General features: G+C 37.0%; 1 protein-coding gene across 1 annotated transcript in view; it reads left to right on the top strand.

The window, feature by feature from the left end:
- Positions 1-10,015, top strand: part of TMEM236 (transmembrane protein 236) — a gene marked incomplete at its 5' end in the record, with an annotated part of 30,631 nt that extends 20,616 nt beyond the window's left edge. Inside the window, one exon of the mRNA XM_084253289.1 lies at positions 9,261-10,015. Within this exon, the coding sequence (XP_084109415.1) occupies positions 9,261-9,808 (548 nt within the window). The 3' untranslated portion in view covers positions 9,809-10,015. The remainder of the gene's footprint in view (positions 1-9,260) is intronic.
- Between the last annotated feature and the right edge of the window lie 3,441 nt (positions 10,016-13,456).

Genomic DNA, 13,456 nt, shown 5'->3' with positions numbered 1-13,456 from the left:
GCCAAATTCAGACTCCCGAAATAGCCTGCTTTTCAGATTTCCTTGATATGCAACTAAAACACTTTAACCAAATAGGTTGTAAGAGATGTCACAGAAGGTTAAAGGAAAAAAAAAAAAGGAATGTTGCTTTTCTCTAATAAAATGAATGGCATTTTAAGTTCCCTTTTGGTTCTTTTTAAGAAAAGCTTATTACACACTATGAGTGCAGTGTGTGAGCTGGGTTTCCATAATGTGTTTTGCAATGTGTTTAGAGGATAAGCATGAGGAACACTGTGTCCGGGGCCATGCCAAGAAGGGGGAGTATTTCCTTTCATATCCTCCCTTGGTTACTTAGAAGAAGGAAGTTTCAGGAAAGTATGTCAATCTTAGAATATCTCCCCCTTCTCAAGAATTCATCATTTACTGGTGTGGGGTGAGAGAGGGGTTGAATTTCTGATTTATACCTTCTAATGAAGTACCAGCTGTCAGGATTAGGTCAGTGTAGACTGGGCCAGAAACTATATTGCCAAATAGTGCCAAAAGACACAGGACATCAGGTGCTTGTGAGTCTCAAATTGGGGCTTTAGGACAGCTTTGCTTGTTTTTAAGTTTGGCATTCAATTGTTACCTGTTCCCGAAGTGGAGAAAAAGTAATGAATATTTTTTGTACATAAAATGATATTCTTGAGAGTTGCAAGATTTTGTAATAAATATTTTGGGGAGACTGATAAAGAATTCGGCATGCATTACTTTATAATACCAAGCCTCATTTTCCATATCATTAGCCAACAGGTTTTTGAGCCCCGTTTGAAATTTAAGGCACAGGTCCTTAAAAGTGAAGAGAGAGAAGAAGGTTGTTGAGCTAATGCCCTGCAGAGTGTGCAGACATTCTGAGGCCAGTTCTGTTTACATAGTTTGTGTGTTAGTTTAGGATCCTGTGCATAGGAATATTGCTTTTGCTGGGGCTTTCCTCCCACCTTCTATTATATTTTAGAACACCAAGGACACCTATTTCTGGGGATGTGTGTGTGTGTGTTTGTATGTGTGGGGGTGAATCCAAGGGCTGCCTCCTGTGATTCTCATTTTTCAGAATCAAATATTTTGTCCCCTGCCTGGAAACTCCTGACATCATTGGTGCCTGCCAGGCCTTTGAAATGCCTTGAACGATTGATTGCTGCTGCTCTTGGTGCTATCTCCCTTTGATGTCTGCTCAAGTCTGCTGGGCTCCGCCAATGCCACATGCGGGGCATGATCTTCTTTGCCCAAGGCCTTGTTACATATTCCCTGCAGGTTCCCAGGCTGCACTGCTAGGAGCTTCTAACTCTTCCAGGGCCTGTTAGCCAAATCAGCCCAATGTTCTTTTTTTTTTTTTTTTTTTTTAATAGAGGCATGTTTATTTATTTATTTATTTGTTTGTTTGTTTATACATGCACTGGGTACAGTCAGAAGCGCGGGAGGGTGAGAGAATTCACCAGAGCCAGAGCGGGGAGCAGAGCAGGCAGAAGGACTGAAGTACACTGCTGAGGGGAGCAGCGGGCGGCAGGAGAGGTCTGCGCGCCATGTGGGACCCTCCTCTGGTGGCCGGGGAGCAGCCGGGGATCGAACCGGTGCCGCAGAGGCCGCGGGCAGCTTCGCAACCCAGCGCTCAACCTCTGCGCCACCAGGGAGGCCCAGCCCAATGTTCTTGCTTAAAGGTCTCTTGCTAGGACTCAGGCCAGAGGCAGTCTGAGTAGTATCCCTATGAAAGACTCCAGAGTCTTTCTCTCTGTAGATTGGGGTGGAAAAGGGGCTGGGAGTCAAGTGTTATTCAGGCTTTAACTTAACTTTTCTTGCCTCAGTACAGAATTTCCCCTCAAGATGCCCATAGATCCCTCTCGTTAATAGACTGCAGAACAGGAATTCCTCCTATCTTATTCAGCAAATCTTTATGGAGCAGCTATTCCATACCAGGCTCTCTGCTAGTCCTGGGTGTACAATGGTGGATGAAAACAGGCAGAGTCCACCTTTCATGGAGCTCACTGTCTAGCCAGCATAATAGCATGTTGATAAATTACATTAACAAATGTGTACAATTAAAGCTGAGGTAAGTGCTCTGAAGGCATCGAATCAGGCTCATTTCAGGGTGTATGTACTTTTTGAGACCCAGATTGGGTTCATGCTGAGATTCCTAGCTCTGATCTTCAAGCACTTGTCATTAGAGGCATTAGAATCCATTTCAAAGTCTAGAATTATTTATAGTTGGAAATAAGAGAACTGTATGCTTTTCAATATTTTACCTTACTAGTTTTGTTTTATTTAAATATATTTAAATATATTTAATATTATATGACATATATTACATATATAAATGATCAATAATTTATTTTATCAATTCTTAAAAATTAACAACAACATTAGCATATAGCCATATAGAAAGTATTACATTTCTATATTTTAAACAAAATAACAGTCCTCAGCCTGAAAAGGTACAACTGGGGATAAGGGCAAGCATATCCAAAATGAAAAACTGAAGTTCAGAAAATTTAGAAACTTTTCTTGAATAATCTTTAAAAATGGAATAGGGCCTCCCCTGGTGGCGCAGGTGGTTGAGCAGTGCACTGTGACACTGTGGGCGGCCTCTGAGCTGCCGGTTAGATCCCAGCTGGCCGGCAAGGGTCCCACATGGCATGGCAGACCTCTCCTGTCCCACCCGCTGCTCTCCTCAGCAGTGTATTTCACGCAGTCTGCCTGTTCTCCCGCACATCTGGGCTGTACCCCGTGCTTGTGTAAAATAAGTAAATAAATCTTTCTTTTAAAAAAAAAAGATTTATTTATTTATTTATACAAGCACGGGGTACAGTCGAAAGCGTGGGCAGGTGAGAGAATTCACCAGAGCCAGAGTGGGGAGCAGAACAGGCAGAAGGACCGAAGTACACTGCTGAGGGGAGCAGCGGGCATGGCAGGAGAGGTCTGCACTTCATGTGGGACCCTCTCCCAGTGGCCGGGGATTGAACCGGAGCTGCAGAGGCTGCGGGCAGCTTCGCAACCCAGTGCTCAACCGCTGCGCCACAGGCAGTCCCCAATAAATAAATCTTTAAAAAAAAATGGAATATTTTAAGATTGATATTATCAGCTTTTAGTAGTTCCTGTCCAGTATTAGATGAACCTATAATGTAATGGTGGAGAGAAGGTTTTTATCTAGGCTTCCAGCTGTGCTCAGACAAAATATTCTCTTAAAATTCTATATTGTCTAAAATACAGAAATGACACATTGTCAAATTTCTGCAATTTCTGGTAGGGAACTGAAACTGAATCTTAGGGCTTTTGAATTTACTGAATAACACTATATAATACCCTTTGTAAAGAGTTGCTGCAACTATCATCACAGGCAATGTATGCCCCCTGAGCTCTTCCAGAGCTGGTGATGCCTTGAATTCATTAGTAGTATTGTTATGATTATTTGGTGAAAATTTGCATTTTTATCATAGGTAGTCATGTGCTGATTAATGTTGAACCACTGTCTAGGTAGGGGAACAAGGGCAGGACCTGACTGGTAGCACTTACCAATTTCTTTGGAGTGAAATAATCTCACCAGCACCAATTTCAAGCTGCCGGGTTGTATGACTGAACACTGACGGTGGGATTGGGGGAGAGGCAATGGTGGGATCCTTTTAGCTGTTATAAGTTGTCTCTGCTGACACAGGGTGTCTGTGGGGTGGCAATTTTCTTTGCGATGTAGACAGGCAAATAAGAGAATTTAACATAAAACTTTATGAAGTCTCTGTAGCGTGACATTATTTCTCATTTTTTGAGTTCCCCTGAGAGATGGGATGTTTATCTCTTAAACACCCTGCCTTCCCCTGGGAAGGCAGCGTAGCTAAAACCAAAGTTTAACTGTGGTTTGTTTTTACTCTTCAGTTACTAAACTTTCATTTGTAATTAATTTTACTGTTTCCTACCTTCTGATATTTTGTATGCCAAGTCATTTAAAAATAATAAATTATTGTGTGATAACTGCTTTTTATATCACACACATTTGTATGTGGCAGACTATTTTAAATATTTTACATATATTAACTCTTTATCATAACCCAGGTAGGTGCTGAGCTTCATCATTTATTCTTGTTATTGACTTTGTCTTCTCCATCTCAGATGCCCTCCTCAAAGGACACAAACCATACAGAGTACAGTGTCTTTTAAGTGGGTAGTATCAAAATAATAATGCTTATAATCTCTGGTGTGTGTTTTTTAGTTTATGATATATTTTTCTGTTAGTTTCTACGAATATCATGACTAAAAATGCTTTGTGTACTTAACGTATTTTTTCAAGATTTATTTATTTATGCATGTAAGAGCCGGGGTGTAGGCCAGAGGTGCGGGGGTGAGAGGATTCATCAGAGACAGAGTGGGGAGAAGAACAGGAGGATCTACTGAAATACACTGCTGAGGGGAGCAGCAGGCGAAACAGGAGAGGTCTGCTGTGTCATGTAGGTTAACTCCCTGGCTGGGAATCAAACTCATGCTGCAGTGGCTGCCAATAGCTTCATAGTGCTGAGACTTGACCCCTTGTGCCACCAGGGAGGCCCCGTATTTTACAAAGAATTAACAAAACTGTTAATTTTCTTCTTTTCCAATTTTTCCCCCAGTATGTTATATTTAAATCATTAGCATTTTGCTTTCTCTGGATCATTTTCTTCTCAGGAAAAATAGATTTTGGGAACTGTTAATCAGTGCAGTCACACTGATTAATTCTGAGTCACACTGAGTAATTCTTTCTTTTGGTCTGTTGATTGCTGTGAATTGAGTAACAAGGTCAGTCTTCATCAGCTGTCTCTGTGGCTGCCATCTTTTCTCTGGCTGCCCTGCCTTGCATCACCCTAACCTCTAGTTGCTTTCCTCCGGAATAAAATAAAGTCCAAAACCTTATCATGGCCCATGAGGCTCTCCATAATCTGCCTCTGCCACATTTGCAGTTGAAGTTCCCATCTCTAAATTAACAATTGTTAATGTCCTTGTGCCTCAGTGCATTCATCTTTAAAACGGGAAAATAACACTGTATTATAGAACTTTTCTAGGGATTAAATGAGTTAATGCGTAAAAAGGGCTCAGAACAGTGCCTGTTGTGTAGAAAGCGCGTAATAAATATTAGTGTCTCCACTCCTTCCCTCTCTGATTCCCCATCCCCTCACCAAGCTCTCCTTCTTTCAGTCCATTCTCATTGAAAGATCTTTATATGTGTTTTTCCTATGACCTGGAAAGCTCTTTCTCTAGTCTTCATCTAATCCATTCTTACTTATTCTTCAGGTTTCTGTTTAACTGTCACTTCTCAGATAACCCACCATCTAATTCAGACCCCCATGACAGTCTCCCATGACAGAACTTACCATCCTGGCAAAGTCCTGCCACAAAGTTGTCTTCTATTGTGTATTAGTGTGATCACTAGAGACATAGAGTGGTTTTGTGGTGAGTGTCTCTTCATTATTTGCTATTCAGTTTCCAACACCCAGCCCAAACTTGGTACATATTCTTATTTGTCATAACTGTCATGGGAGTCTAAATAGTGTATTTTCAGTATCAATTTCACTCCTGGCTTATTTGTAGGTGCCCTTTCTTGTGATACTTACTTCTCTCTTTTGTTAATATAAATAACTTTTGTTGTTTCCTATTTTCTTTGCAGTACATGCTCACTCTAGAAAATTCCTCACTAGTGGTTTGTTATGTTGTTATGTTCATGTTTTCCCTGTAAGCTATCTGAAACTTTTAGGGAAAAAGTTAGAGATAGAAATACAACAATATATGTAAGTAGGAAAGTAATATAGGTATAATTTATCTACTTAAACATTTATGATCAAAATTACATTTCCTTAATTATTTAGTTTGCACAGTTGAAAACAGTAATTTGCCAATTTGTGTCAGATGTGGGGAACTGCACTGAATGGCTGCTATTTTTACTTTTTACAGAGCAATGTGAAGTTCTCAGGAAGTACTTATGTCTCTCATGGATTCTGCACAAATAAAAGCTGTTTTATTCAAACAGAACACTAACAACTAACAATATCAAAAAGAATTCTAGCTAAGTGGAAATGAGAAAATTAAAATTTGAAGGGGAAACTAATCATGGAGCCAAAGGGAATAGTATTCAATACATGAACATTAGTACTGCTCAGAGATAAACACCCTGGCCCATTCGAATGATCAGAAGATTCTTGACTTCTTCAATTTTACTCTGTCCCCCTAGGAGCCCAGCAGAGTTTTCCAGCTATTTGTTCTAGTGCTCTCCCTTGAAAAGAGGCGAGCAGAATCCCTGTACCTTCAAATCTAAACTACTCCTTATTGAGCTGTGGGGAGATATGACCCTCCTAAACCTGGTTTCAGCAAATACATGTGGATTGGGGCCTTACTATTCATTAAAACTTAACACTAGCTAAGAACTCTTTGTTCACATAAACAGCTCTTACCCTCAGCTATTAAGATTCCTATTGACTGTTTGAAAAATGTTAATGTGTCACTTCTTAGATTGCCACTTCCTGGCTTTGAAACAATGCTGAAGCAGCAATCATATTCAGAAGTCCAAATTATACACTGTGTTGTAATGTCGACAAAGGAATTTGGATTTTCTTATCTAGTAAAGAGAGGTGAAGGAGCGTTCTCTTGGACATGACATATTCTCAGAAATGTTTTCTATATTGATGTTTTCTATATTATTTTGTAAAATGAGAGATACAATTGATATGAGCATCTGAGTTTAAAAAGAGGTCACCTTTACGAATATTAAGATAATGGTAACTTGTATATAATTTTCTCTATTTAAGTATTATTAAAATGGTATTCACTCATCCCACTGTGACAATAAGGTTAGAAAGTGATTTCTAAGGATCATGGTTCCTAGCATTTATTTATGAATGATTTACACCAGAAATAATGTTTCATTAAGAATTTGCATGGCCTTTTTAGTTTATAACTATACTTAATTCACAGTTAAATAGTGAGTTGCATAAAAAGAAAACCAAGGTTTATTTGTCTGTTAAATAACTCCTATTTATAGTAGTAGTAAATATTAAATAATAAATAGTAAAAGTAATACAGTGATTAATCATAATTAATTTATTTTAAATGTTTTCATTTCAATACCGTCCAACACATTTTTATTGGCTTTGTGCTTTTAACCTTTAGAGCTATTCGGTCTAATGACTCCCTTTAAATTTTGTCTTATCAAGTAATATGGCAATTTAGCATGTTCACTGAGTAAACATTGCCAAGGCCTAATAAATTCACAGCAACAAAAAAGATATTTAAACAGATAAAAGATTGAAAAATAATGTGGTATACCATTCCTATGTAAAAAACATACTATCCATACAATTAGTAATTTCTTGAGATTTGAGGATCCCTTCACAATCCCCTAACCTCAGCATCCATATGGATATGGGCAGAGGCTCAGTCTTTCTCTCTCTCTGTGTCTCGCTCTCTCTGACTCTCCTTCTTGCGCATAAACACACATACACTGCATGACATTAATGACCAGGTACAGCCTCAGGGCCAAGAATGTGATGCTTTAGTCTAACTAATTGAAATGGCCAGTTCAAACCCCTTGGCTGAAGAACAGATTTGCAATATTAGATTCAGAGTATCATTCTTCATTAAGATCTCTAGTGATCTTAGCACTAAATTTCAAAGTTGGAAATCTGGGTTAGTGATCTCTGTAGACCTCTTATAAAATGATGATTGGACCATTGACCTTTTAGATTAATTTAATTTTTTGATTTTTGAAAGTTTTATTATTAGCACGTGATATATTGCCTCTAGACTGGTAATAGTAGCCATAAAGTTAAGAGATTGTCAGTTGGGGTCAAATGAATGTAAGTGTGAGTTTCACCTCTGCCCATTACTGTCTATTTGAATATGAGCATCAATTACCTCTTGGGCTCCAGTTTCCATATTTATAAAATGGGATAATAATCCCTCTCTTCAACTTTTTCTCTGAAGATTAAATGAGATGACATGTGAAAATACTTAGCTCATAACCAATAATGGCTATTATTATGAAATGGTAAAAATGACATTGAACTCATTCAGGGAAACACAAAGACATGGGGAACTTTCTCAGCCTCTGTATTCTTTTCATTATGCAACCTGTTGCTATCCTGAAGTTTCATGTGTGAAACTCAAATCATGGAAAACTTAAAATTTTTTTAAAGATTTATTTATTTATGCCTACAAGAACTGGGGTACAGGCCAGAGGTGTGGGGTTTGAGAGGATTCACCAGAGACAGAGTGGGGAGCACAACAGGCAGATTGACTGAAATACACTGCTGAGGGGAGCAGCAGACAGGGCAGGAGAGGTCTGCTGTGCCATGTGGGTTGCTCCCTGGCTGGCTAAGGCTCAAACTAGTGCTACAGAGGCTGTGGATAGCTAGATAGTGCTGTGCTTAACCCCTTGCACCACCAAGGAGGCCCAAAACTTAAAATTAAAAAAAAAAAAAATTACATATACAAATAAAATTGTAAAAATAGTAAATATAGATAAAATTTTAAATTTAAGTTGAAATTAAATATTTAAATTTAAGTAAAATTAGAAAATTAAATTTAAATAAAATTTTAAAAGAATAATTAAAGGTTAAATATAAATTAAAAATTAAATTTAAATAAAATTAATTTTCTTTTAAATAGAGGTTTACAACACTGCGTATTATTTATTTATTTATTTATTTATTTTAAAAGATTTATTTATCCATGCATACAAGAACCAGGGTAGAGATCAGATGTGTGGAAGGGTGAAAGGATTCACCAGAGACAGACTGGGGAACAGAACAGGCAGACAGACCGAAAACACTGCTGAGGGGATCAGCGGGGGCATCAGGAGAGGTCTGCTGTGCCATGTGGGTAGCTCTCTGGCTGGCCAGGATAAACCTGCATTGCAGAGGCTGAGGACAGCTTCACAGCACTGCGCTCAACCACCTGTGCCACCAGGGGAGGCCCCAATGCTGTATTTTATTTAGAGATATAGAAACACACCCTCAGGTGTATGTTACCACAGCAAGACCTCCCCAGCCGCCCTCCAGACACCATCCATAGTCCTCTGCCCTAGTCCACTGTGCCATTTTCCCACTTTGCTCTCCCCTTTCCACCTCCCCTTTGTAGCCTCTACTCTCCCTGTAGTTGGGTTTGTTATTAATTTAATTTTATCTGGCCGTTTCTTTTGTTTCTCTATTCCACATATAAGAAACGCCTTTCTGACTTTCACTTCGCATGAAACAAAACAAAATTAAAAAACTAAATTCAAATAAATCAATTCATTGCAGGTAACGAAGATGATCACACCCACCCAACCACTTTGCAGGACATAAAAACTGTGACAGAACAAGTGAATCAACATGAAGAAAACTCTGTGCCTCCCCAGCCTGCCAGGAGGACCCAGCTACCTGTTCAGCACCTGGAGGAACCCCAGGAGCCGTCCTTTCACTCGGGAGTCCTGAAGGCAGCATCCCACCGGGATGTCCGCTCTGAGATCTTCCTGTGGAGCTTTCTGCTGTGGTCTGATACCATAGAAATGGTGCGTGTGGCTGGCCACCCTGCTGTGTACAAGTCAGGCTGGCTGTACCCAGTCTATATATTCAGTTTTATTTCTCTCCTTCGAATTATATTAACTCCCCAAAACCCTCTTCTGAATTCTCTCGGTATACTGCTCCAAGATATACCCTTCATTTTTGTCAGACTTAGTTTAATCATTGTCCTGGGAACTGTCACACCAGTATTGGGCCTTTGTAAAAATGTACTTGTGACTCTCTCTTATGTTTACTTCAATCATTTAACCAAATTCAGAGTTTTTTCTACCTTTGAAATATCTTAATTTTTTAAAGAAAATGTAATATAGTCTAACTTCTTTATTGAGCATGTAATGCACATTTGTAAGTTTTGTTTTGTTTTGTTTTTTCTTTTCTGGGGCATAGGTTTTTATACTTCATAAAGAAATGAAGACTAGATTGTATGGAATAAACCATTTTTAATAACGGTAGCATGTCTGTTTTTAAAAAATATATACTAATGGTGCTAAATATAACCCAGGATCTAGTCTTAAAAGTTGGCCTCCCTGTGTCTCTAAAAAATGTTAGTACTTTTAGTTATGTATACTGCATTTTTTTCCTAAAAACTCTCAATAAAAGTTTTTGAAAAATGAGAACATATTTTACCACTAAGTCCAAGAATGACATTAAATTTAATTTTTAATATACATTTAACCTTTAATTACATTCTTTTTAAATTCTATATAAAGAGCCTAACATGAGTTGATTGGCTAGAATTAATTTTTAGAGAATACATGTGAAATTATTGAATAGCTTTTTTATTATACTTTAAAAAATTGTGAATTGTAATTGTGAGATTTCCTTCAAAGATGAAATTATGTTGTTTATTCCACTGTGGCAATGACTTTTATTTAATTAATTATTTCAGCATAAAAAGTAATACAGTCTAACAGGTATTTGGCTCAGTTTAAAGCTTAGTTCTTTTGCTAGTACTGAAGTAATAGCATAAATATCCTTTAATATAATGAAGTCAAGGTTCATCAGTAATACCTTCATCAAGTTTTATAAGGGGAAGCCATAAACTGAAGATAATCAATTTTAAAGTAAAAGGATATTTTATTTGTGGAATTTGATACTATCATAAAAATAATCATGAAAAAATCCTGTTTAAAATTAAAAGTTCAACTTACAACTCTAACAGCAAATGCATTAATATTTTGTTTGGATAATATATACATGAATATCTTGATGTGATAAAATTATACAAACTATTATGTGATTCATCTTTGGTGTGTTGGAGTGTTCAGATATTCACAGTAGAGGCTTTTCATTTTGTATGACTTCAGATGCTAGAAAGATTTGTGTAACTTTACAAAGTTACATTAGATTACATATAGAGTAATGACTTCTATAGCCAGTCTGCTCAGTGCTCTGTGGTAATAAATAACTTAAGAATGACTCTCTGAACTTCCTTGCCACCCCATTCTTCACCGTATTGCCCAATTGCATTTGCCCCTTAAGTTTTATGATTTTTCTTCTCCTTTTAAGAGGTTTATTTATAGTTGTTAAAAGTTTAACTTCTGACTTTTTGACTTAGGCAAATTCTTTGACCATTGTAAACCCTGTTTTTCATATCTAAGAGATATAGAGTATAATATCTAAGAGTATAATAATAGTACAAAAGAGTACTTTAATAGGGTTGACAGGTTTACATGGGAAATGAAGGAACTTTCTTATCTCATTATCAGACAAATACTAACTTTTATAATTATACTAAATCCTGAGAAACAAGTAGCTAAATACATTGTCTTCGCTTTCCTGTTTTATTCCTTTTGTAGTTGATTTGTAATATTTCTATATATGAAAATAGCTTACATAAATTTACATTTATCTTTATGTTAGAATTTATAGAAAGAACAGTACTTAAACTGAAAAATGTTACTTATTTGAATTTAAAATGTATTTTGCAGCTAATATTTGAGTATGGATGTGCCTGATATTTGAGAAAGTTAAAATACTTTACACAAATAATGAAGGCATGGACAGAAGATTACCTGGAGGGTGGGGGGAGTGTTAAGTACCTAATTTAATTTATTTTGATATTTTATTTTAAGTGTGTTCATGTATGTATAAAATTCACATTTTTGGTCTTAATAAGTTTTGTAGCAAATTATGTTAATGAAACATTGATATTCTATGTGTGATTAAAAGATGTGCTATTAAAATTATATTGCAGTTTTCGTAGTTTCTATTCACTGTGGGTCCTGGGGTTGATATGAACTTACTGTCCTTATGAAAGTTTACTTTCCTGCTACATGAAATTATACATACAAAAGCTGGCAGGTATTTTATTCCAAGTAAAACCCAGCTGATAATTCTGTCTTTTAGACTCTAATAAAGTTAATTATATGACAGGTATATTTATAAAAATTCATGTATGATCAGACTACTAATGTAAAGTTAAATATTTTTCTAATTAAGTTAAAATATCTTTAATAGACATTTAAGTGCCTTTTCTTTCTAAAAGTTAATGTGAAGATAAAATATGTGAATGTTATAATCTTGTTCTTTTTAGGACCTCATTTCACTGAATGACAATTGTAAAAGGTGTAAGAAAGGAAAGGGAAATTTTTTGAATACCTACTATGTACTGGGCACAATGCCATTTGCTTAACCAAAGCTTATCTTATGCAGTAGATGAACAAGCAGGACTTTACTTAGTGAATACCTCAAACGTTATTAAAAATTATTTTTAAAATAATTAAAATATAAATTAAAAATATATTGAATTAAATTTTCAAAAAGAATAATACACTTTAGAAACTATAGTACTTAAAATACTTAAACACTGTGGAGAAGGATATGGTCAATAATGAATAAAAAATACATGAAATATTCACAGGTGAAGCCATCTTAGTTTACAAAGTGGGTATTTTTACATGGAAATGAAACATCTGTGTTTAACTATATCATTTGCTGTGAAGTCTTTTTTGTTATGGGATAGGTTTACTCGAGTTTTGGTTCTGGATGGCTGTCTCTCTGTTATCTTTCCAGTTCTTTTAGTAATCTGATGCAAACAACAGATACAAGATGAAAAAAAAGTGAAACATAAAGACATGCATCTGTACACATGGAAATAACCAAAACCAAGTCCACCTGCATTAGAATGATGTTTCAGTGCCTCACAAAGAGACATTAACCCATGAACTCCAAATGAAGCGAGTCCATATATTTATCACGATGCTGTGCATGACTATGCTGCCTTATGGAGGGAATGCTTTAGGTTGAGTAGTATACAATCTGTACATCCTATGCAGTGATCCTGAGATAATGAAACCAAAACACTTGTCTTTTTATTTTATTTTTAAATTTTTTAAAGATTTATTTATTTATGCATACAAGAGCCGGGGTGCAGGCCAGAGATGCGGGGGTTGAGAGGATTCACCAGATCTAGGGGGGAGCAGAATAGGCAGACTAACTGAAATACACTGCTGAGGGGAGCCACGGGGCGACACAGGAGAGGTCTGCTGCACCATGTGGGTCACCTCCCTGGCCGGGGATCGAACTCGTGCTGCATTGGCTGCAGATAGCTTCATAGTGCTGTCTTAACCCCTTGCACACCAGGGAGGCCCAACACCTGTCTTTTTAGATTTCTAAAACTTTTAAAAATTCCCATACTAGTGCAAACTGGTCCAACCATTATGAAAAGCTGTGTGGAGAGTCCTCAAACTACCGAAAATGAAGCTTCCATATGACCCAGCAATTCTACTCCCAGGGATCTACCCAAAGGACACAAAAACATTAATTCCAAACTATATCTACACCCCTATGTTTACTGCAGAACTATTTACAATAGGCAAGATATGGAAACAACCTAAATGCCCAAAAATTGATGACTTGTTCAAGAAGATGTGATATGTATACACAATGGAATATTAGCCATCAAAACAGATAAACTCATGCCATTTGCATCA

This window comes from Talpa europaea (genome assembly GCF_964194135.1).
Source record: "Talpa europaea genome assembly, chromosome: 14".
Lineage (NCBI taxonomy): Eukaryota > Metazoa > Chordata > Mammalia > Eulipotyphla > Talpidae > Talpa > Talpa europaea.
The sequence above is the reverse complement of the archived record's forward strand: the minus strand, read 5'-3'. Positions and strand labels throughout refer to the sequence as shown.